This window comes from Zeugodacus cucurbitae, chromosome 4 (genome assembly GCF_028554725.1).
Source record: "Zeugodacus cucurbitae isolate PBARC_wt_2022May chromosome 4, idZeuCucr1.2, whole genome shotgun sequence".
In the NCBI taxonomy this organism is placed as follows: domain Eukaryota; kingdom Metazoa; phylum Arthropoda; class Insecta; order Diptera; family Tephritidae; genus Zeugodacus; species Zeugodacus cucurbitae.
Genome location: NC_071669.1, coordinates 48,359,824 through 48,385,633, shown reverse-complemented (window position 1 = coordinate 48,385,633; position 25,810 = coordinate 48,359,824). Strand labels below are relative to the sequence as shown.

Here is a 25,810-nt window from a genome sequence, read left to right as displayed (position 1 = left end):
AATAATAATCGTAACAAGTGAACAAAAAATTTTAATATACCAAACTTTTATGTTACTTTTTTAATTAAATTTTCATATATTATATAAAATTACATTATTACTTTTTTTATAATTTTTTTTTGTAAATAATTTCTATCGATATTTGTATGTTCTGTTAATTTTATGTCACTTTTTTAGATAATTTTCATATATAAAACATATTTTTCTAAATATTTTTTTAATTATTTTTTTTTTAATAATTTTTTTTTAACAATTAAAAAATTTAAATAATAATTATAATAATAATAATAATTATTATAATAATAGCAATTGTAACAAGTGAACAAACAAATTTAATATAACAAATTTCTATGTTATATTTTTAGATAATTTTCATATATGTAAAAAAATATTTTTTATTTTAATTTTTTTAAATTTATTTTTTAATTATTTTTTTTTTGTTTTTTTAATTAATTTCTTACGATATTTCTATATTTCTAACAATATTTTATCTGTTAAAGTAAAAAATATTAAATTTTTTATAACATACTAGTCTGTTATGGATTATACGAAATTCAAGGAATTACCAGATTTCACATTTCCTATAAAATTGCTTTAACAATTTTATGGAATTATGAATAGAACTAGAACTAGTATTATTTATTATTGAGAATTAATGATAAGTAAATAATTAAATTAATGGGAAAAGTCACAGACCCTATGTGATAATTCATTTTGTATGGAATTGAACATGAGTCAGGCTTCATTTGTTATGTTTATATTGAACTATTACTTTATTATAAATTTCTTGAGTTTTTTCAACTAGTTTAATATTTAAATTATTAATTTAAAATAAAAAAAAATATATATTTTCAAAATAAAAAAATATATATAAGATAATTATTTTCACTCTATAAAATCATTTCTTCGGTTCACTGTTGATTGCAAAGTAGACATTTTGCTATAAATGCGTTATATAATTAATTATTAATGTCACGTGTCTTAATAAAATATTCAACATATACAAACATAGATACATATTTATGCATTTAATGTATTAAATGTATTTCAGTATTATTTTACAATAATTCCGTTGATAACATGCTCCAATTTATGCGAATCACCTATAAATAAATAAATATGTAAATATATTTGTAGGCGCGGCTATCAATAACATATTTAAATTGTCAGCGTTGCTAAAAGTGAAGGTTCTCAATTTTCAGCACTGATATTTGTACTCATTTCACCTATAAATCATAGATAACTGACAGCATAGACATTGAAGAGTATACAATATGTAAATTGAGACATGATTATTTGTATGTAAATATGTAATTTAGAACTTATAAATTTATAATTATAAAATTACGGGTGTTGTTATTGTTTTTATTGTAATAAAAAAGGTGCAGAGAAGAAGTATGCACAGTAAAGAAATGTCAAAAACCTGTCAAAATCTGTCAAATAGAGTTTTAGTCGCTTCAAATACTCGAATTCGAGTTGCCACATGCCAAAAAAAAAAAAAAAAAAAAAATCACAAACGAATCAAAAAATTTTCCTACTGACAATTGAGAGGTATATTTTGTATTTGTATTTTGTATTTTCAGTGTATTTTGAACTACAATATTCGAAAAGAAATTGTCCAAAATATGCAGTAATTAAAGAAATTATTTTTTATATCTTGTTTTGTTAGCTTTTTCTGACCGATATTTTGAGCTATCAAATCGTTCATTAATGACTATAAATAGCGTACTTTACTAAGCCAGACGAGTACTTATAACACATAACTTTTCAAACCTTTCAAATTTTAGTGTAGTCCTTTGGAAAAATTCTTATTTCAAGTAGACTATAATCATGTTTTTATACGGTAGCAATTTTAGTCAATAGAAAGTAGTGCCTTGTAAACAAGGTACTTAACAAGTTTGTCTAGATACTTTAATCGTTGCAAAGTGTTTGCTAACCAATTTATTGCTACAAATTGCGTCATATGGACGTTAATCCCTTAAAAATAAGTATGTATAAGAATTAGATATTCGGGTAGGAACAAGTAATATAGACATTTTTCTCAGTGACGGTATTGTAATGGAATTTATGGAATTTCATTTGGCACAGAGTGTAGTAAATAGTCTTATTTTTTTATTAAATAAAAATATTTTTTTTCTATTTAAATTTAATTTAAATAAAAATTAATTTTTTTTTTTTTAATTTTTTTTTAAATTATTTTTTCTTACTAAACGTTTGTTATAATATTGTTATTTAATGAACTTAATAATTAAATATTTTTTAGTAGTTCTTTCATAGTGGCAACACCGTTTTAAAGTAAATACTTCACAGTTATTTAAGATCCTCAAGTTTTCTATTTATGTAAAGTACTTAAAATTTTTTATATACCTAGTAACCATCGATTTGTTGTGATTTTTCATTTCCCGACATGTAAATGTGTACATATATTTGTACATATGTTTGTATATACGAACTTTCACGTGACAAGCGAGTCTCTTTTCTAGTGCACTTAAACTCAAATGACTATGAAAACATACATATAAGCACAAAAGTAAGCAAGTCAGTAAAAACATATGGATTTTAAGTACTATGGTACGAAAGTAAACAAATATATATGTATATACTTAATACATATATATATATACTTGTATATATAAATCTGTTTGCCTATTCCTTGTTTGTATTTTTTTAACTTTTTTTTGCACTTAAATAGCATTTTGCACCACTGTACGACAATTGCACCGACGATGCACCGTTATGTACATTGGCAATTGCAGCTCGTTATCTACCGGCGTCACATCGCATGGCAGTGCAATCAGTGCAATATCGCGTTGTAACCTACATTCGCCCACGCACTGACACACATTCTTGTATATAAGCGATCTATATACATATGTATATGTACTAAGTATATAAGTATGCCCGCCTTGTGATGAGTACCAGTTATAATTTATAATAAAAAGGCATCGAAATTGGATTGGCGCAGATTTCGCTTCCGTTTGCATGTGGCACGAGGTTCAGGCTCGTATGTCTGTCTATACGACGAACTGCCTATCAATTTGCGGTGTCATACATATATGTATATGTATGTTTGTATAAATGTGCAGCTGATTACTAGTCATGTATTGCTTGTAGTTTTAACTTATGTAATCGAAATTTCATCATATTTTTAAGTGTTATTACACAACCGGTACTTAAACACATTTTCGCAACATTATCCCGTTAAAGTTATATTAAAGATTTTTTGCAATTTCAGTTTCTCATAAATATTTTTATTAGCAGTGTATTAAGTCATTTGAGCTGACAATACCGGTTTTATGATCTTTTTCAGGATGAGTCCGCTGAATAATTAAATTTTTAAAATTCAATTGAACCTAAAAAGGGAAAATATAAATTTTGAATACCAATTTATTTCGGGATTGCCTTTTCGAAGTGCCTAAATTTCGGGTTTTCGAAATACATATATATGAAATATATTTTGAGTGAACAATCCCGGTATTATGAAATTTTTCGGGATGAGCCATCCGATTAATTAATTTTTAAAGTGAAATTAGACTAAAAAAAGACTTTTGCCATCTGAAGATCTATCCAGATTGTATTATATTATAGAAAAAATACAAAAATCTAATCACGATTAAGTTCGGGATTGTCTTTTTGAAATCCTGAAATTTTGGTATCCCGAAAATTGGTTCGCTGTTCAAACTGTTTTTTAAATATACATACATATGTATACAGTAATTATACTTACATAACTTAGCACCAGACAATGAATGAATTTCAGACAAATGTGATTTCCACACAAATAATTGACTCATGAGAACCAATATTTAATTTAATGATTCTTACTTGAAGCAGAATCAACAAAATTAACAAATACAATAACAACGCGATTTCATTTACGGAAATACCTAGCAAAATTACTAGAAATATAAACTGATTCTGATTTTTGCTAATATAAAGAATGTATTAATCGATTTTCTAATTTACTTGGGGGAGAATAGGAGAAAAAGGCATGTTTATATAATACAATAAATAAAATTCGACCTTAGATTGAGTGGAGATTTCACAGTTCATTGCGAATAATTATGAGAATCGGAATAGGAAGATAATTACATTTTCTCAATTAACTTAATCTACAACAGAAAGGCTTCTGAAATGAATTATATAAATTAGGTCTACAACTTTGCTTCCGTCGTTTTCCAATAGATGTCTCTAGGGTCAAGCACTGGTCGACGAAATCGATTAAATCGTTTTATATCGATCTTGGACATTTGTGTCAACATTAACCCAACAAAATATTTGTAGAGATCTGTTTGCATCCCAAACTTATTCTCAACTGATAATGTCACTTTTTGAGCCGAATTCTCGACATTTGCGGGAAAATTTGGTTTTCTTTTTTAATTCCAAGAAAAGTGCGGCTGAGGCTCATCGACATTTGTAACCGTTTTTATACAACAAAAAAAACTTAAATTTACAAAAAACGGCGGAAGCAAAGTTGTAGACCTAATAGAAATGTATAGCATAAGCCGTCTTGGATTTGCCACTTCTCAGATCAGTTTAAGACCTGTTCTCAAGTCAAAAGATTTGCATGCGAAAGCAAGCATTCCAGTAGACTACGGAGAAAAAATAGTATGTGGGGATCCAATTCAAATGGATAAACCGCTTCTCATGTTATCCCTACTAGATTATACCAGTCTGTTTGATTTAAACCGATACTCTCTAATCATTTTGCGATATGTAAGAATTTAATGTAGGTGATTGGCGCATATTATTTACTGAAATTTCGTTGAGAACACAAGAGCTCTATATATAATAGTACTCACACAATACTCTGTGCAATTTCGAACAAGTGTAGCTAATAAACTGTTTCCAAACTGCATTACGCAGAAAGCAATTGAGCAATAATGAATGAGTTTAAATTACATTCATGATTTTTATTGTTATTCGCATTTGTTGTGGCAATTGTGATAATAGTTAAATTAAAACGAATCTATCATCTAGTCAAAACCTGTTACAACCAGGTGCGTCATCATATGACTACACCATCCATATGTAAATTCCTTCCGGTATGCCCCTCGCTATCTTCATTTTACACACTCTCTCACTGTAATTTTCTATCGCTCCAACTAAGGGGCTTCAAATCTAATTAATTCGTATAGTGTTCTTTGAGTCAACAAATGCACAATACGTTTTCTATTCCAGGCGCTGTTTTCACAACTTTTTTTTAGCTTTTCGCATACATATCTTCATATGTATATAAAGTGTCGTTGCATTTCATATAGCAGAGCTGGTCGGTTGGAACTTTTGTTTATTTAGCTGAAAAGCAGTTAATTAGTTTCTTAAGTTTTGCATTTTAATGCGAATTTTGTCTGTATTTTCTATTTTTTTTATTTTTTGCATTTTTTTGTTTTTGCTGTAAAATGAGTAGCTCGTGATAATGTTTAGTTGCGACGTAGTTACGGCATTGCAATTACTCTTTTCATTACCTATTTTACATAAGTGTGTTCCTGAGTACTCTAGTGAATTTTCGTAGACTTTTATAGATTTTTTGTTACCTCAGCATGTTTGGCAAGATATACGATTAGTAGTTCATTAAAATGCTATTAAAATTGCTTTTAATAGCAGTATTTTTACATAAAGTGATCTCAATGAGTTTCATATGCATTTTGTGGAAATTTTTCTTGAAAAATGCATAAAAGTCAAACCATAGTTAAATAAGAATTTGTTGTTGGCAAAGTAAAGGCATTTGGGAGGTACTAATTGAGATAAACTCGATATTAGGTCTACAACTCTGCTTCCGCAGTTTTTTTTGTATTTTGAAGTTTTTTTTTTTTTGTATAAAAATGGTTACAAATGTCAATGAGCCTCAGCCGCACTTTTCTTGGAATTAAAAAAGAAAAGCAAAATTTCCCGCAAATGTCGAGAATTCGGCTCAAAAAGTGACATTATCAGTTGAGAATAAGTTGGGTTAAAAAGAATCGATTTAATCGAGCAGTGCTTGACCGTAGAGACATCTATTGGAAAACGGCGGAAGCAAAGATGCAGACCTAATAATTTCCTAAAAGACATAACAGTTGCCAACTCTTATGTAGGTACAGGTTAAGGGTCCAATTCTTCCTAGAGTTTCAGTAGGTTCAAAATACTTTCTTCATAGAGATACTCACTTTTACAGGCTTTTTTGCTAAATTTCTGCTGAATTATCAATACTCTGCTATTAGCGACACCTAGCTGTGGAATACAATGATTTATATTAGGATGTTTTACATATATCTTACTTTGGCTCTACGCTCCAACAGGCGTTCAAGGAAATTATGTATACATATATATAGTACTTAATAGGACTAATTATATCCAGCCTCTCCCTTATTTTATATGTATTTATTATATATAATTATATATATTTAAATTAAATTTAGAGAATTCATCAAATATAATTTGAATTAAAATTTTCTGATAATTTTCTTCTCAAAATTCATTCAAATGTCTCATAGTAGTCCCCCTAGTAATAATAAAAGTATACAAATTCACTAGAAATATTTTTTTCAATGTAAACCTGTCATAATGCGACTAAACTGTTACGTTCATGCTACTAAATATATATAATACCGTATTATCTTGTGAAACAGCGTCTATTGTTTAATTTCAGCATGTAAAATATATGAAAAACGCTCATTCTTTGTTGTTATTTACTGTATGCCAAAATAAGAAGCTATAAAAATAATACAAATTGCATTCACAAGATTTTGAAAAAAAATCACAACCTACGTCAACGCTAGATTTGTGAGTGTGCATGAGGAGAGCGTGGACCAGTAGGAAATGCAATGGGAAAACATATTTTTTCTGATTTTTGAGAATGATAAATTAATTTAAAGAAGTTTGTTCATTGAAAAAATAAGTACAAAAAAAAGTTAGACAGATTTTCTGCACTTCTAAGCATTGACTGTGGTTAAAAAATTATATTTATAAAGAAACAGCTGAGAAATTATTTGAATCAAATGCTAAAACTAAAAAAATATTTGCTTTAATATGACTTATCAAACTCATATTAATTATCGATTTAACCCGAATCAACCCACGATTACCATATGGTAACGCAAAATGTGTCCCTATATTTTCATAAATAACTTGAAAATTACATTATAAAACAACAAACTACGCTGATTTTTCGCATTTTACGGAAAGGTTATATATTGAATATAATGAATCGTAAAACAGACTTCGCTTTCGTGTTCAGGCGGTCAAAATATACAGGTGTATTTCATTTCAGACAAATTTGAAACATAAAAACTTCTGGGCAGTACCGGGTTAAAATTTAAAATTTTTTAAATTAAATTTTCTATATTATTTTTTTCATATATTTAATATTCCTATCTATATATTTTTTATTTTTCTTTTTAATAAATTCAAAATCTAAATATAATTTAAATCAAATTTATTTTAAATATTTAAAACAAGAATTTCAAAAATATTTGCAACAAAAAAATTGTTAAGCACTTTTTTTTACAAATAATTAACAAAAAAAATCTTTTTTTTTCAAAAATTTTGATAAATTGAAAAAAAAACTTTACGATCTCAAGATTCGTATGAAATCGTTGTATAACGAAATCTTTGAAAATTCTTGAAATACAGTATACTCTCGAAAAGTAAATTCTCAGAAAGTAAATAACACAAGTATACACGGTTTTCGATCTGGGCAACCAAAAGTGGTTTCTATGACAATTGATGACACTGAATCCGAATCTTCATTTCGTTTTTTAAGATTGATTCTAGTTTTTGAAATAATCAAGAATTTAATTTTTTATGATTTTTGTCAAATAATATTCATTTTATTAACTTAAAAGTAACATATCAGAAATGAAGATTGGTGGAACTTTGCCTTTTGTATTGTTTAGTATCTGTTTCACGTATTAGAGTCCAACAGTAGTCGCCCATCATGCCCTTATCCCAAAATCCTTGGTATCTTCTTTCAATGTTGGCTAGATCTTGGTGTTGCCGTTCTCCTTGTTCGTCGCTTGTATCACCCAAGTTTTCGGGAAAAAAATCGAGATGGGAATGCAGAAAATGGATCTTTAGAGACATTCTAGCTCTAATCTTTCGATAATTTTGCAACATATCGCCAATAATTTCCTTAAAATTAGGGGATTTGTGATTACCAAGAAAGTGGTGAGCGATATTTTGAAAAGATGCCCTTAATTTTCATCAAACAAAAGTAGCAATCATCTACATGGTTTTTAGGTTCTCTCGAGAGCGCTGGCATTGAAAAGGAAAAGTACTCACGTTCTCTCAATGACCACTTATACAGCTTTGTTTTGCAAACTAGAATCAATCTTAAGAAACTAAATGCATATTCGAATTCAGAATATAAAATATAGTTAAGAATCGTTCTTATCTGCTCAGACCCAAAGGTTGACCTGAATTTGTAAACTTGTGTAATCGCGGAAAAGTTAATCACCTTTAAGATTACACAAGCACCTCAAAAAAATAAATTTTTTAATTTACTTTTCAGAGAGTGTGATAAAAAATTCGAAACGAAGCAAGCAGCGTTTTTTACGTTGTTGCAAAAACACTAACTCTCTTGTTTATCGCGTCTTTTTAGTAAATAAACTCTCCTACTTGATCCACTGGTTTAAAAATGAAAACGATGCAAATCAGGTGTCAGACTTTTTGAATTGTCGTACAGAAATGGTCAGAAAATATATTGCAAAAGATAAAAAAACAAAAGAATATTCAAGATTTTTTCTCTTTATAGTAAATACATATGTATGTATGTAAATGTAAATATGTTTTTAATGTAAATCCATATGTTTTATTGAAGCAAATAAATGAATGAATTTTTTAAGTTTAAAAATGCATTTAATATTATAAAAACAGATAATTTATGTATATATTTGGAAAAGTAAATTATTCGAAAAAGTAAATTACCCAAAATACCAATCGATTTACTTTTCGAGAGTACACTGTATATAAATATAAAATTTCGTCTATTATTATCTATTATCATCTATGTGGGTATCTATACAGGGCCAAAGAGTTGGTAAAAATATGTTTAATTTTTTTTGCGGTTTTGTATCATCATTTTCAAAACATTTAAAAAATGCGTCGAATTTTATCAATAAATTCATATAAATCCGCTTACATATATTTTTCTTTTAAAAAGTATATTCATTTATGATGTTTAGAATACATATTTCCGTTTTCCCTATCCATTAATAATATTTCTACTGTTATCTCCAATTAAATTAAATTTCAAAAATTATAACAATTACAGTTAAATAATTCTAACATTTCCTACTGGCCCTCTTGTTGCATTGTGATCAGCCGACTGTGCTATCTATCGGCATGTGAATGTCATGGTCACGGTTGCTCATACGCCTCGTTGGGCGCGCTTGACGCTTCGTTCATTCGTTTGTTCGTTTATTTTGCTCGTAACATTCGCAATTCTTTGGCTTGCGCATTTGAATTGAAAGAATATAATGTAAATAAATATATGAAAACAACGAATATTGTGTTGTATGCGTTATTAAGGAGAATTAACGACACGAGAAGAGTGGCAAGAGCATCAAATGGTATTGAGTAATGCCTTTGCGACTTGGCCATTACAACATTTGATAAATTAAATTGGCGCTTGATGTTTATTTTTAAATTTTTTAAAATATATTTTTGAAAATTTAAATTTTTTCGCCGCTTTGCTATTCAGATGAATTTCTTTCATCAAATCCGAAAAATACACTCAACCCCTTGACGCTTGGCGGCATGCGCTCTGACGCATTTGTTCGCTTTTGTTGCTGCTGTTGTTCACTTGAGCTAAACGCCAACGTCACTGCCCGAGTTTATCTATTGCGTTTCATCCGCATTATAATGCCAAAAGTGGCAACCCGCTGACTACCTCGTTGGCGTCATTTAGTTTCTATCAAATGGTTAAACCTCAAACCTATGCTCAAGTGAGTAGTTGACTTGTCTCTTGATGTATACAAGTATAAGTATGCAAATTTACCGTAACAATAAATTATGCAAATTAATTGAAGTGATTTGCATGAAAATCAAGTTTAAAGACACTTGGCGCACTAATCTCGCAATCGCGATTTCTTCGTACCACAAGTGTTGCATGCGCTGTACATGCAGCGGTGTGCCGCAACATTGTAGCTAAACATTCAATGATCACCACTCGCTCACTACTCAATGCATTTTATCTGCGATTTCATTCGTTTTTCCATTCTTTTTATGTAACATTTTGCATTCTTATTCTCTTAGCTAATCTGCTGAGTATGCCTGACAAGCTTTATGTTGTTTTTTTCACTGTCAATAAAATGTGAATGTTTGGCTCATTTCGCCAAGGCGTGGGGGACTTGTTCCCACTTGTATGTTGTTGTTGTATTTTATGCATTTTATATGGCATGTTAATTGACATTTTTATTATGTGGCTTGCTGCATACCAAAGTAAGGTGTTGGGCGAGTAGTGGTCGATGCTGTAAGCTATAGGAAATAGTATTTGAAGGGAAATTGTTGTAGCTGTTGGGTTCTTTGAAGCAACGGTTTGTAATGTGTGGGATTAAAAGTAATAAATATATTCAGTTTGGTTCCATTAACTATAGAATTATAATTAACTATTACGTTTAAGCATCAAAAGTAAAAAAAAAGAGCTTTTAGGAAAAAGCTTAAGAGACTGAGCTTTCTAAAAAGAAGCTTTCAAAAGTTAAGCTTTTTCGTGAATCATGAACTGCTCTTAAAGAAAGGTCTATTATTAAAGACGATTAACAAAGTTTTTTTTTAATTTTTTTTTAATCAAAAATCTCCTCGGAAGCTTTCAAAAGTTGAGCTTTTTCGTGAAACATGAACTGATCTAAAATAAACATTTATTATTGAGGACGTTTAATAAAGTTATTTTTTATATTTGTTTTAAATAAAAAAGCTTCCCTCAAAGCTTTCAAAAGTTGAGCTTTTTCGTGAAACATGAACTGATCTAAAATAAACATTTATTATTGAGGACGTTTAATAAAGTTATTTTTTATATTTGTTTTAAACAAAAAAAGCTTCTCGCTTTCAAAAGTTGAACATTTTCTTGAATCCTGAACTAATATTAAATAAAGGTCTATTTTTTGGACGATTAATAAAGTTATATTTTAATTTTATTTTTTAAATCCAAAAGCTTTCATTGAAGCTTTCAAAAATTGAGCTTTTTCATCGAACATGAACTGATTCAAAAGTAACATCTATTATTGGGAACGATTACTAAAGTCATTCTTCAAAGTTTTTTTTGAATCCAAAAGCTCCTCTCAATCTTCAAGTCGGTAACTTTTGCTCTAACTCGTTACTAATTAGTAATATCGACCTCGAGCTTTTACAAGATATAACTGCATTCGAAGTAGAATATAAATTTCCGGCAAAAAGCTTTCTAAAAAGAGCTTTTAATAGTTGAGATTTTGCGAAAAATTATGAGATGTCGGTTGTAGCACCAGCTGTATATATATCCGGGACCGTGGAACCTTCGAAGACTGAAAACCGTCGATCTATACAGACCAAATTTGATTTTTCGAGGGTCAGTTTAGTGAAGAAGAGGCTTTTGGGCTGAGCTTAAAACATCTTATTAAACGTGCAGTTGATGGCAAAAAGCTTCATTTACACTCTAGATCTTATTCTAAATGTCTTATTAAGTCGCTTAGGTTAATGTACATCATTAGCGTCATTAAAAATCTGAAAGTTTTTTTTATTGCGATCACCAATTTGATGATCACATTACGTTACCTAGTGAAATGCCAAGATAGCCGCGCACGTTCGCCACATCCTCCGCGCTGAACCAACATTGTTGTTTACCCATTTAATGGTAATCACCATTTTGGTGTACACTCGGCACGTTCGGGACTTTGTCTACAAGTATTTAGTATGACAATTGAGCGTTCTATGTGAGTATGCATGTCAAGTGGCGGCGACACATTGTTGTTCTTTCGTGTTTTGATCGCGCTGTGATCGCAATCGCATTTCGTACGCCCGCGCGCTTGACGAAACCAGCCATGGGTGGCCGTTGTTGTTGTCGCCGCGACAATTTGACTGTCAGTGGGTGCGTCACTCGACGCTTGGATGCTCAGTCAAATGTGCAAATGCAAATGAAAATTTTTGTCTACGAAAATGCTGCGCCGCGCTCATAGAACAGCGCTATTCCACTGGCGCTGAAACAGTCGAGGACAGATTTTCCGGAAAGACGGTACTAGCATTGGTGGACGCGCGCACCACAAAACGTAGGCGAAAGAAAACAACAAAAACAAAAAGAAAACAAATAGAATTCTCCTGCGAGCGCCGTGCGAACTCGCATCGCTCTAATTGAATCAATGCATAAATGCAATTTGTAAAATCTCTGTCAGCGTCGCAAAATTGCACTTGAAAATTTTTCGAAAACAAAATAAAATTGCTACATACATTTGTTGCAATAATAAATTTGGCGACACTGGTGTTTGTTGTTCGTATGCCAATTCTTGTTCAGTCACTTGAAGACACTGGACGCACCGCATCGCACCGTGTTTGTTTAGATTTCATATTTTCGCCTAATTTTCGTGTTTTCACTCGTTCGTTTGTCCGCGTCCGCGCGTTTATGTCGCACAGTTTTTCGCGCTCAGCGTCGGTGACCAACGTAAACATTCAAACTGAGCTCGTCAAAGCTCCCCCAAACGCCGCGCGCGCAACACGAGCTGCAAACGTTCACCATAGCAGGCGGCGGTGGCGACGGCGATGACGCTGGCGGCGTTGCTGGCGGTAGCGGTTACGACAATGCCACGACGTATGCGTTGCGCAGGCAGAGCAGCACGCGTTCTTCTATTGGCGCGAGTGGTGTGCGGGACGGCGGCGCGGCAAAGGCCAGAATACGCGAGACGCGTCTATCGCCGGCAGCGCTGAGCAGACGCGAACTGAAGATGGCCATGCGTAATGGTGTGGGCGGTGGTGTTGTTCGCAAGAGCAGTACTGGTTCGGGGCCGCCACCGGCTCCTTCCTCAGGCATGGGCACAGCCAATATGCTGCGTGTGAGTTGAGTAAGCGTTGAACGGATGAGTGTGGTGTGTTTGAGGAAAGTATGGGGAATAAAGTGGAGTAGAGTATCTTAGATTATATTTATTGAGCATATTTCGAAGCCTCAAAGATCTGTATTAAGAGATCCTAAAATCATATCTCTTATATTTTTTAAAACCATCGCTTCCCTTATCATAGTGAAGGTTTATAAAAATCAGTGCCATATATTTTGGAAATTGCTTCGCTTCTTATCCATCAAGTTTAGTGAGTGGTTGTTGTTATAACCTATGAGGTGATGACCTTTCATTGCACCCATTTCTCATTTGTGTTTTACAATTTCATACAAAGATGCATAGATTGACAATTTCTGTAAAACAATTAAGATTTTAAGACAATCTTTCAATAAATGCTCGTTGTGATATGCGCGCCAAAATGTAGGCAACATTTCCACATATATTTTTTAGTCTCTTTTGTCAGTAGTGTTTACTAATTCATAAGGTAATCTTATTTCGATTTCCAAATTTTGAGGTTAACTTTATATTTATTTTTCAATATAATGGTATTTTATTACGTGATATTTTTTTAATCAACCCGCTTATAATGCTTTACGCAATATTGAGGAAGTTAGCCAAATAATGTTTGAGCTAGTTGAGCAAATAGTGCTAAGGTCAGCGGTGAAGCATAGATATCTCTTTCATTTACTCTTTGCATCACTTTTTTTCGTCGCTGAAGTTTTGTAAAGAAACCTTGCTATTATTGCTCTATATAAAGCATACTTTTTGGCGTATTATATACAATTTTGGATATATTTTTATAATTTACGTGCTGTTATAGCATACCTTTTGGCGCATTATATAATAATTTGTGAAATAAACCTTTTTTTTAAGCGATATTAAATAAAAAATTGAAAACATAGGAAAACTAGCTGAAAACTAGCGGAATATTAATGACATTGGTGGCAGTTAAAGTGGTCTATAGTAGTACTAAATTAAAATAAACACAATATATTATATTTCTGTATAATTTCCTTCTCATATCTTTTTTTTATTATTTTTTTTCCATAATTAAAATTTTTTAAACAATTTTCTATTAATGAAAAAATATATATCAATATAAAAACTGTTTATTAACACATAAAAATGATTTCCTAATCCTTTACTTAATTCCACAGAAATCAGTTAAACCATCAAATCCCACTGAAGCGTGCACCGTTTGAGTCTCGTGAAATGAATTTATTTCATTTTACTATTTTGATTTTCGATTTCCGCGATACGCTCGTGAATTCTATTTTCGTTGCCTGCAAATCACAATTAGACAGAAAAATTTGTGTTGTTATTTGATTGTTTTTTTTTTGGTTTTGTTTTTATTTTCTAATTCTTTGCAAGCGCTGCCAAAGCGTGCTACTTACCTATATATACATACACAGATATTTGTGTTGATTTGAGCGATTATATACATACATATGTATAATTCTACTTCTCTGCTTATATATATATGTATAGATGCATAGATGTATGTACATATGTACTTATGTATGTTTCTATGATGAAAAGCGTAATATTGTGTAGTGAATGAACTTGACGCAAAAAAAATTTTTGCAAAAATTATAAAAAAATAAAAAAAGGAAAATAGAGAAAATAGCAAAAACAATAAAAAACTATGTTGTATTCGTCTGCCAAATTTTTGTTATTAATTTTTATATTTTTTTATATTTTTTTTATTAATTTCTGTTTGTGTATACAATATTGCAGCGCTTAATTTCAGCATTGGTTATACATTGTTATTAATGTCGAGACATTTAAGGCAAATAGATGAGCGCAGCTGCTCCATTCAATTTACTCATTCATTTATCTATATATTTAACTGTATATGTTTATATCTATATACAACAATAGTACATATATGTAGAGTGAAAATGTCTAAAATTCAACCAAATTAATGAAAAAGACCGTCTAGCTTCTATTGACGACTTATTTATAATAGCTAGAATAATATATATAATAGAGAAATGCAGCAAAAATTATTTTTGGAATTGAAAGAATTCATTTTTGCAATTTTTATTATTTTCATTATCTTTTGTGTATTTTTTATTTTATACACTGCTTTTCACAAACTTCCACGTGATTGTGTGACGCCACAGTTGTGAGCTCGTTGATCTATTATTCACTAATTTTGCTAGCGATTATCATATGCTGATGTACATATATAATAGATTTAACAATTATTGTTTGTTGGTATGCAAATAGTGAAGGGTTTGTTGACGGCACGTTTATTCGCATTCATTGACTGAATTCACTTGTTTTTGAACATATTTTCATTTTTCGATTGCTTGAATCAAAATTTTTCGTATGTATTTAAATTTTTTATATGCAAGTAAATATATATTTGCATATATGCATATACACAGCCAGTCACATGTGGGTGTTTGTATGTTGCTGTGTCTCCCCCATGTGGTTGACCGCTGTAAAATTTCCATTTTCGATTTTCACCCATCTGTTTAAAAGATTTTTCTCCGAAATATTTTTCTTTTGCAAACAAACGCATCCACACATGCATATGCAAATGTACAAAATATAGAATAAACATCAAATATTTTGATCTTTCAACAGCTTTTAACAGGTACATACGTTTAGCTACTTGTGTTATTACATACATTTATTGCAGCCAAGCACTCAAGGTCGCTGCGATACGTATACGCACTGTAAGCCTGCAGTGATTTTTTGATAGTGGATGCATATGCGAATGAGTGATTTTTTCAGTTAGAAGCAAAGTGTGTGTGCGTAATTCTAGTGAGTGATTCGAAACGTATTGAGAATTTTTCTGTGAATAGTGTGAACTACAGCGGTGGCGAACGAAATGCATTTAAGTGGTTAGGTGGGTTTCAGTGGTTGAAAATAAAAGTTTTTTTAATTTTTTTTCTTAATATATACAATCTTATATTTATATTTCATACTTCATTTCAACAATTAAGCATATCAAATATACATATTTAAACATTATTTTGTGAAATTTTTATTTAAAAATTCTGAAAACTCTGTTTTACATTGGTAACTCATCTTCCTTGACATCTAAAAAAAATGCTCTTGCCATGGACATCATAACTCATTATTCATCTATAATCAATAAAGCAAGATTTTTTCGATATTACATGGATCTCGTTATTGGAAGAAAGAAAAAAATAAATATTAAAATTTGAATTTTTGACAAACTTTGCACCAATAAACTCACTGTTTTGATAAAATTTTCGCAATATATTGGCTCAAAAAAATAGTTGTAATAAAAAAATAATTAAAATTATAATATAACCATTTTTAATTAAAAATAAATTGTTTTAGATATTATTTAGATTTAGTTTCTTAAAATATTGTAAAAATTTTAAGAGTAAAAAAATAAAATTTATATGTTAAAAATTTTGCTATTTAAATTATTCATTAAACAGTAATTCAAGTATTTCTATTTATTATTAATTCATAATTAAATAATATCAGATAAAAAATCAAATATTTTTAAAATATGTAAATTAAAATTAAAATTTAATAAAAAAATAAAAATTAAAATTCAATAACAAAATTAAAAATAAATTAAAGTAAAATAAAATTTTTAAATTAATAATTATTACATTTTATAGAAATAATTAAGAGTAAAAAACATAAAAGTTTCAAGCAACATAAAAAAATAAATTAATAAAAATATAATAAAAAAAATAAATATAAAAATCGTGCCGATAAACAAAAGTTAAAAAAAAAATTAAAAATTTCAATACAAATTTCTTCAAAATTAACAGTTTTAATATAAAAAATTGTAAATTAAAAAGCAAATATTTATGCAAAAAATTATTTATTTAAAATATTTTTTTTTGTAAACTAAAAAAGAGACAAGAAAAAGACATTTTTTTTCGAACACTTTATATTTACTAAAATATTTATAAAACTTGAAATGAGACGGGAAAAAATAAATATTAAAAAAAAAAAATAAATGAAAAAATGTATCATTGAAAAATAATTATAATTTTAGCACAATACATATATATATATATCTTATATTAAATAAAAAAAATCTATGAGCTTTAAGGAATATATTGAAAAAATCATCCATTTTGAAAATTTAAGTACTAAAAAGAGGTTTTAGGTCTATAATTTTATTTCCCACAATTTTAAGGTGAAGTTAAAATATTATAACTAGTTTTCAAATACAAGAGATTTCTATAAATGCTGGGAACATCAATACAAAAAACAAATCAAGCCAATATTTTCTGAAAATATTATTTTTATATTCTGTTTTTGTTTTCAACTCCCGTAAATATTTTATGCAACAAAATATATGGCATATGCAACATGCACATAACCAAAAAATAGTATAAATGCACATACTACAAAATACATAAACTCAATTAACAGATAAACAAAAACGAGACACTTGACCCACACACGCGCAAAACGAACGAAAACGATGTGCCGAATTTCGAAGATAAAAAAGAAATTTCACCGATATTTGCAACAAGTACATGCATTATATATAATATAGACTTGTGTGCTGGTGTGCGTGTGTGTGTGGCATGTAATTAAAAATAAGAACGAAAATTTTTACATTTGGCTCAAATTAACGCTTGCTTTATGCTATTCAAATATCTTTGCAGAAAATCCCGACAGTATCGGCGAGCTATGACAACGAGACGCATACCGGTTCGAGGAGTAGCGCGATCAATTCGAGTCAACCAAAGTATGTTTTATTAAATCGTGTTCTATTATATTGAATATTTATTAAATTATTTAGTTGACTATTGCCAAAAAAAGGCAATCAATATATTGAAAAAAAAAAAATTGTAAAAGACATAAACATATTAAAACCGTTATTATTTGCCTTGTCACGTAATCGTAGTTGTGTAGTTTTTGGTGCTGGTTATTTCTAAGTTTATTTAAACGCTCGTACAGTGCAATAGTTTATTTATTATTATAAAGAACAATGTATAAAAACATTGACAATAACTCATCAACAACAATGTTTGAAATGTACACTTCTTCGGATAGATTCATACGTCCGGATATGGTTGATGTGCCGGCACAACAGGCCGCCGGATCTACGTTGCCATTGGTGTTGACACGAAAGAAAGGCGATGAGGAGGATGTCAATTATAATCCGTTCGAGCACCGGAAAGTCGATCACCCGACCTCGTGAGTATTGCATCATTTATTATATGAATTTTATATCTTTTCTGTGGGAGGTGACATAGATTTGTCAAATTTTGAAGAATGGTCAAACGAACATGCAACTGGTATAAAACACTTAAACTGGTATAATTTAGTAGACATAGAATAACAAGCGGTTATAGGCTTAAAGACATATAGTAAGACTCTTTAGTATAGAATTCAACTGGATAGTTGCTTTTATGCAATTGCTTTAACAGGAGTAGGGAGCTTCGAAGTAGTGAGCTAGTGAGCAGAAAAATAATGGATCGAAGAACGGGCTTGGGTATGTTGATAGGGTAGTTATGGTTCCTGTGTAAAATGTTCTGAAAAGTGGGAGGAAGGTACTAATATTTTTTATAATTTAGAATTGTACAATAATTTATTTAAAGAATGTACACCAAAAAAATAGAAAAAAAATTTAAGAAAAAAAATTATTAAAATGGGAGTCACCTTTTAGTAATGGAGAAAGGTAAATTAAATTAAAAGTAAATTTTCGATTAAAAATTATTGTTTCCACTCAACTGTGACACAATAAAATTAATCTATGAAAATAGGTTTACAAATCTGGCATAACTAATGCAAATCTTGTGATATTTTTCTCGTGCATCTATAAATATTATACTTTTCAATGGAAGTGTATCGAATATAATTTTAATGCATATTAAATTAGACAAAAAATTGCGAAATTAACAATTAGTATTATTGCAATATTTCCCTTCATAAAGATCACCGAAACTTTCCGTTACGTTCGGTGATCACATCGCAACACTTTTAATTGAGTTTTAATTTCTTATGCATCATTAAAAGCGCAAAAAGTGTCAAGGTCACGGGCTGATGCCTCATTACTCCTACCTTGTGCTTGCTAGCGAAAATATTATTATTTTTATTCAAGCAAAAATAAATATTCACATTTCTCCCAGTGTGTGTATGCTATTTCTCATATTTACGATCGATTGACGGTTGCATTGAGACTAAATATATTTCGGATATATTTATTTTACCTTAGATATGTCTAATTTATTCGATTTGTGGTTGTTTACTTTAGTAGTTATTGTTGTTTGATTGAATAAGTAAATATTGGAGGAAATTTTTATCACATATAATTCAAAAATAAGGGTAGGAGTACCATAGCATTATTATTAAAATTTATAAATTCAGAAATAATGCTTAAAACACATAAAGATCCCATGTTCCACAGTTTCAAGAACAACACTAATAATAATTTTAAAAGTTATCGGGCAAACGATAATTTACATCTCTAAGGAATTGATAAAAGAATATTTTTCATTTTAGATATAGGTTAGATCCATCACAAGTTTCCTTTTTTCTTCGTTCTTCCTGATGATGAATGAATGGGACATTTCTTGGAACACCTCTATTAGTTTGGACCGCTTAGATATTGTAATGACCATCCTCTTATTCAATCTCAAAAATATTGGACTCGAAGTAGGTTGAATATTACTGTTTTTGGAATAGATCGCAGTCCCAATGATCTTTAATATCTTAAATTATATAATATATGTGACCTGGTCTACGGAAAGGGGGCTTAGGTGTCAAAAAATCAATTTTCACTTTTTAGTTGCTTCGGATGGAAGATGAGATGCTTTTTTGAAACGAGTTGTTTATTTATAAGAGCTGTTTCCCAGAAAACTAGTTTTCGCACGTTAGCTCCCTTTTCGTAGACCAGGTCACATATATATTAAATATGGTTCTGTTAGTCGTCAGGATCACGCTGTACTGAAGTGATCTTCAAACATGATAACAAAAATCGCTTTTGAAGTATTAATGGTGGATATCGTAAGTTATTTTGGATTTATATAATTTGAATAGTTTTGAGATGAGGCTTCATAGGCAAAAGTAACATTTATTCAAAATGCTACCGAAATGTAAATGATATAAATCACGAAATAATGTACATGAAAATGAAAAGAACCGGATTAGGAAATAACCCTGCTGATATTGAAAGCAAAATCTTGCCCTCAAGCATCAATAACAACAAAATGGTGTACCAAAAAAGTCAACACTTCCCAAATTGGCTGGTCAATGATATTCTATGATCTTGAACTTCGATAACGGCCATTGCCATCGAAACAGTGAAAACGCGCAAAAAACCTCGGCAAAAAACCGATTGAAATGTTTTGCAAATTTTCGCAACAAACGTCCATTGAGATCAGCAAACAAATTTCGTGGCTGCCGGTAATTTTCCACTCGAACAAACTTTGTACCGAAAACCCACACAAAACACGAGAAACATTGCCACTGTTGCATCTACTAAGGTATGCCATAGATCGCGACACAACGACGTCAGCGGAAATTTTTACATGGCGTCGCCGAAACTTGGCACCGACCATCTAGAGGTGTCCTTGGTAATGAAAAAAATGTTGCAAAAATGTACGAGCCAAAAATAAATTGATGCGAAGAGAGTAAAAATAATAAAAATAAAACGAAGATAAAGCGTCAAATGCATTTAGATAAATACGATTGCAACGCTGAAAATAAAGATTTTTTCATGTGTGTAATTTATCTATGAGGGTACGAGTTGTAGACGCCAAGTGATTTTGTAGAAAATATGATTTTCCTCTGTATTTACATGTAAGTATATGAGTTGGCGCCAAGCCCGACTAAACGATCACTCAACACTCACACTCTCACTGCCGTGTAGATCACTGACTCCTCGTTTCTTGCACTTTGCCCCCTCTGGCTGTTATATACATTTTAGCGAGACGCTTTGAAAATTACCGACGATTTATTATGTGAAATTGTCAATTAAATCGATTTGTAATTTTCCATCACGAGTGGTTCGTGTGAGATTTAGAGAGGAAGCAGTGATCGCGAGCTATGTTTAGTTTACAATTTCAACTATTCACACTACTTAATGTTTTCGCCCACATTCCCTTTGAATTTATCACTTAAAGTCGACTGTTTTTATCGACGAGTTTTAAAATAGAATTTATTTTTGTAATTTATTTAAGAAAAACGGCACTCTGAAGCATTATTTTGTGTGCCTACTGCACTTATTTTTGTCAATTATCTGTGATTAATTTGTTTTGTTGACGCCCTTTTGCAATTTTTTGGCAAACTTTGATATTTGTTTCAAGTATGATTAACCTAAAATAGGGGTCAGAGTTTTTGTTATTTAGTATATTGCGAGTAAAAATATAGACTTCGCGATCATGCGGTTATGAATGATCTGATTGTTCCCTAACATTGTAACCGTTCGAGAAATACGAAAGTTAAAACATTTTCGAACATAATGCAAATAAGTTCAAATCTCTATTGAATATTTCCGTTTTTATCGTCGAAGAATACGAAACCTGTCCTGGATTTCAAGACGTTTCTGACACTCCAATTAGATAATATCATTGATTATTTGTTATCAGCCCTCTCTGTTTAATGTTTTATGCGATAAAAATTTATAGTTGAAAAATCGTTTAGGAAAAACTTGGGTTTCGAGCTATACAAGATATAAATTATGACTACTGAAATATTTCTATTTGCTATTAGATGAAATAAAGGTGTTTTGAACTCAACTTGTCGGCAGACTGAATATTTTTTGCCGTCTTTACTTTTCTATAAATGGTTCCATTGAATGCATATAGGTTTTGTGTCGTTCGTTTTCTATCTAAGATTTTAGCCATCCGATAATTGAGCCATCATATCTGGAAGACATTAAAAGATTTATGGAGATGACTTTCTTCTCTATCAACCCATTAACTTTCGTAGAGAGGTTTGATTTAATCCTCTAGGAGTTCCATCAACCTTTACTCCTAATGATGGGATTGTTCAAGAGTGGATTACATCTGCAGTTGTTACTAGAATTCGAATTTGTGAGGAAAGAACTAAACCAAAGGACTTACAGGTTTTACGTTATATTTTCTGCCTTTCTCTGGACTTTTCCATGATGTATATAATGACTAAGCCTCAGAGTTATATACTAGTAGTTCTTTTAGTTGGTTGTCTGATTAAAGATCTCAAAAAGAGGTGCACTTCTTTAAAACTGTTCAACTTAAATCCACAGTTGAGAGATTGTCCTCTGATTAGTTTTAACAAGTTTATACTTTTGAATAATAATGAAGTTTTAGTTAGACGGGATATACTCTTTGTTTCAGGGAAGTTCGGGATACTTCCCTTATATGTATGATAATCCTCTACATCTACTAATATTTTCCTTTTCTCTAATTTACAGCGATATGGAGACCCTCGTGCATCTGCTGAAGGGTTCACTCGGCTCTGGTATACTCGCCATGCCGATGGCCTTCATGAATGCCGGTCTATGGATGGGTTTAATCGCCACCTTTGCGGTGGGCACACTTTGCACCTATTGTGTGCATATACTCGTCAAGTGCGCACATATACTTTGCCGGCGTCGCAAGATACCGATGATGGGTTTTGCCGATGTGGCCGAACAAGCCTTCCTTGATGGACCGCCCGGTTTGAATCGCTGGTCTCGTTTCATCCGTTTCATGGTCAATGTTTTTCTCGTCATCGATTTGATTGGTTGCTGTTGCATTTATCTGGTGTTCGTCGGTACAAATGTCAAGGCGGTGTTGGATGAATATATGGATGAACCATTGAATATACGTGTTTGGATTATAATCGTTACCTGTCCGTTGTTGGTTATGTGCCTGGTGCGCAATCTGAAGTATCTCACACCGTTCTCGATGATCGCCAATATTTTGATGTTTGTCGGCATTGTGATTACATTCGTTTATGTATTCGATGATTTGCCCTCACCATCGGAACGCGAAGGCGTTGCGAATGTTGTGCAATGGCCACTCTTCTTCGGCACTGTCATCTTTGCATTGGAAGGTATTGGTGTAGTTATGTCATTGGAGAATGACATGAAGAACCCTACACATTTCATTGGTTGCCCCTCGGTGTTGAACTTCGGTATGGGTGTTGTGATTTCGCTGTACACTTTGGTTGGATTCTTCGGTTACTTGAAGTATGGCTCGAAAACCCAAGGCAGCATTACATTGAATTTACCGACCGAAGACAAGTAAGTTGTTGTAGTATCTATAAATATTGCCATAATGTTCTAACTGTTCTTCATTTGATTCACAGATTGGCTCAGTCTGTCAAGCTTATGATTGCCATCGCTATCTTCTTCACATTTACGCTGCAGTTCTATGTGCCTGTGAGCATTATTTGGAAGGGCATTTCGCACAAGATCTCCGAAGAGCGCAAAAATATTACCGAATATTCTCTGCGCATTGCTTTGGTGGTGAGTATTTTATTTATTTTTATGGGTCATAAATATCTCGAAACGAGATTTTCATTTAATCACTCAGATAGTTTTAAAAAAATAAAATTGAGAGAAATGTTTAGTACTCAGTTTTATCGAGTTCAGCTCTCTCCAACACAAATATTTCAAGGTCTAAGTCAAGGAAACGTCATTCCCATAATATATGTCTTCTTCTTTAATGATTCTTTAACTAATTGTATTTCTATTATAAGGAATCCCAAATGGATATCTCTACTTATTTTTAAGTTGAGGCTCTAGTAAGAAATATGATATACATATGTGGAAAAGATAGATCAATATTATTCTGTTCTCTAGAAGCTCAGGCGAGTATGGAACAGATTTAAGATCTATCAATGGATCTTTGGTTACTGCGGATCCCTTAAATTAGTTATATGTTTCTGCATTATGTGTCGATCCGTCAGATCAGATACAGAATATTGAAAATACCTGGATGTCCGTACCGTTCGATTCTTTTTGTGTGTTCATATTAAGAGACCTTAGATCACTCAGTGAGTGATATACTTCCTCATCGATCGCACCTATTTATGGACGTAAATTTCAAGTTACATAGAACCGACTCTCTGAGGAACGAATCTGAGATGCGGGGGAACAATAACTACCGTCAATTTAGTTTTAATACCAAACATTAGTTTTATTTGTCTACAGAGTCTTCGAAAGACAGAAAGAAAGAGAAAGTAGTCAACTAGATCATGAATTATACTCGAGAGTTTACTATGTGTTGTGACCATGTTAAGAAGTGGATAACTCCCTGATTATATATGATTTTTCAAAATTTTTTATTTACCTTGAATGTTCATTGATTCGAGTTCGAGGATCTAAATATATTACCAAATATTTACTAATGCCTTCTGCAATTTCTTTCAGATCCTCTGCGGCGCCATTGCCGTTGCGTTACCCAATTTGGGTCCCTTCATCTCGCTAATCGGTGCTGTGTGCCTGAGTACGCTCGGCATGATGATACCATCGATTATCGAGTTGGCCGTGTACTATGAGGAACCCGGCTATGGCCGTTTCAAGTGGCGTCTATGGAAGGATATTGGACTGATTCTCTTCGGTGTAGTTGGTTTCGTAACTGGCTTATATGTAAGCATACTCGAGTTCCATGCCGAATTCAGTGGTAGCCATATTGGTGAAAATGCTTCATAATTGAAGCATTGTGTGAACTGCAGTATCACAAAATAACAAAAACAAAAACAAAAAAAAAAAACAAAAAAAATATAAATTTAATTAATGCAAGATAATAATAATCTAATATATACATAAATACATATGCATATAGTGTTAGTGATGTAGTTTAGTAGAAAGCGTAAAACAAAAAAAAACACAAAAACAACAACAAAAAATGCAGCTTTATGTCGATGTGTGCGCGTATTTTGCACATCGTACATTAATTTTAACCAAACCAAACCAAAACAAATGAACAGTTAACACAATTCGTAGAACTACTTGTAATTAGTAAGCAAATACACACATATACATATTATACATATATACATATATAGAGTAAAGCGTTAATTTTAAAATTTATAAACGAGAATTGAGAAACAAAACAAGAATCTTAAATCAAATCACCAAATTTTTTCTGAACAAATTACCGTTGAAGTTTGCTATATATATAGCGTGAGAGCGTGTATTGCGTTGGTCTACACACACACACACAGTTGATTTAGTCATGTAAGATTTTTATTTAGTTTGTAAACGATAACAAAAAAAAAAACAAAAACAAACACATTGTAATTGTATGTATGTAAAGATTTCAATTTTCATTTTTTTTTCGCGAAAATGCGACAAGCAAAGTAGTAATAATGTAGTATTCGTTTTATTTTTGTTGTTTCTTCGCCGGCTGCGTCCGTACGCGTCCAGCTGGCGAACACCAATTGGTCTGTGAAGTTTTTTCAAAGATTTTATTTTAATGCAATTTATGCTAATTTCTAATATCTAATGTACGCAAATATGCAAATGAAGTATTCACTTTATGTGGTTTACGTGGCTGTTGACGCAGATTATTGAGTAAATAGTTTGCGCAAACTTTTAATGAAAAAGTAAAAATATATTTAATGAAATGCTTTAATTTTAAACGGTAAACAAGATATTTGTAAACAAATTGTGACATTGCGGTGGATTTACAATAGTTTTAAATTTATTATTTTTTTTTAATTAACTTAAAATTTTTATTTTTTATTTTTAATTTTTTGTTTTTTTTTTGTGTTTTTTGTATTAAAAAAAATTGAATTTTTTTTTTTTTATTTTTAATTTAAATTTTTTTTATTAAATTTTGTTAATTTTTTTAATTTAATTTTTTTAAGTCAATATTTTTGAAAGATGTCAATATTTATAAAAAAGATTTTAAATAAAAAAAAAATATTTTGGTTTAAAATTTCGA

General features: G+C 30.9%; 1 protein-coding gene across 4 annotated transcripts in view; it reads left to right on the top strand.

The window, feature by feature from the left end:
• Positions 1–25,154, top strand: part of LOC105220976 (proton-coupled amino acid transporter-like protein CG1139) — a 74,497-nt gene extending 49,343 nt beyond the window's left edge. For 3 of the 4 annotated variants that reach the window (XM_029046114.2, XM_029046116.2, XM_029046115.2), the window contains exons 2-6: positions 17,612–17,694; positions 18,003–18,146; positions 22,348–23,160; positions 23,226–23,385; positions 24,292–25,154. In XM_029046114.2, coding sequence (XP_028901947.1) covers positions 17,612–17,694; positions 18,003–18,146; positions 22,348–23,160; positions 23,226–23,385; positions 24,292–24,573 — 1,482 coding nt within the window. In that variant the 3' untranslated portion in view covers positions 24,574–25,154. Of the gene's footprint in view, positions 1–11,191; positions 12,990–17,611; positions 17,695–18,002; positions 18,147–22,347; positions 23,161–23,225; positions 23,386–24,291 lie in introns of those variants that run through there. The other variant, XM_011197573.3, reaches the window with a different exon arrangement.
• Positions 25,155–25,810: the final 656 nt, after the last annotated feature.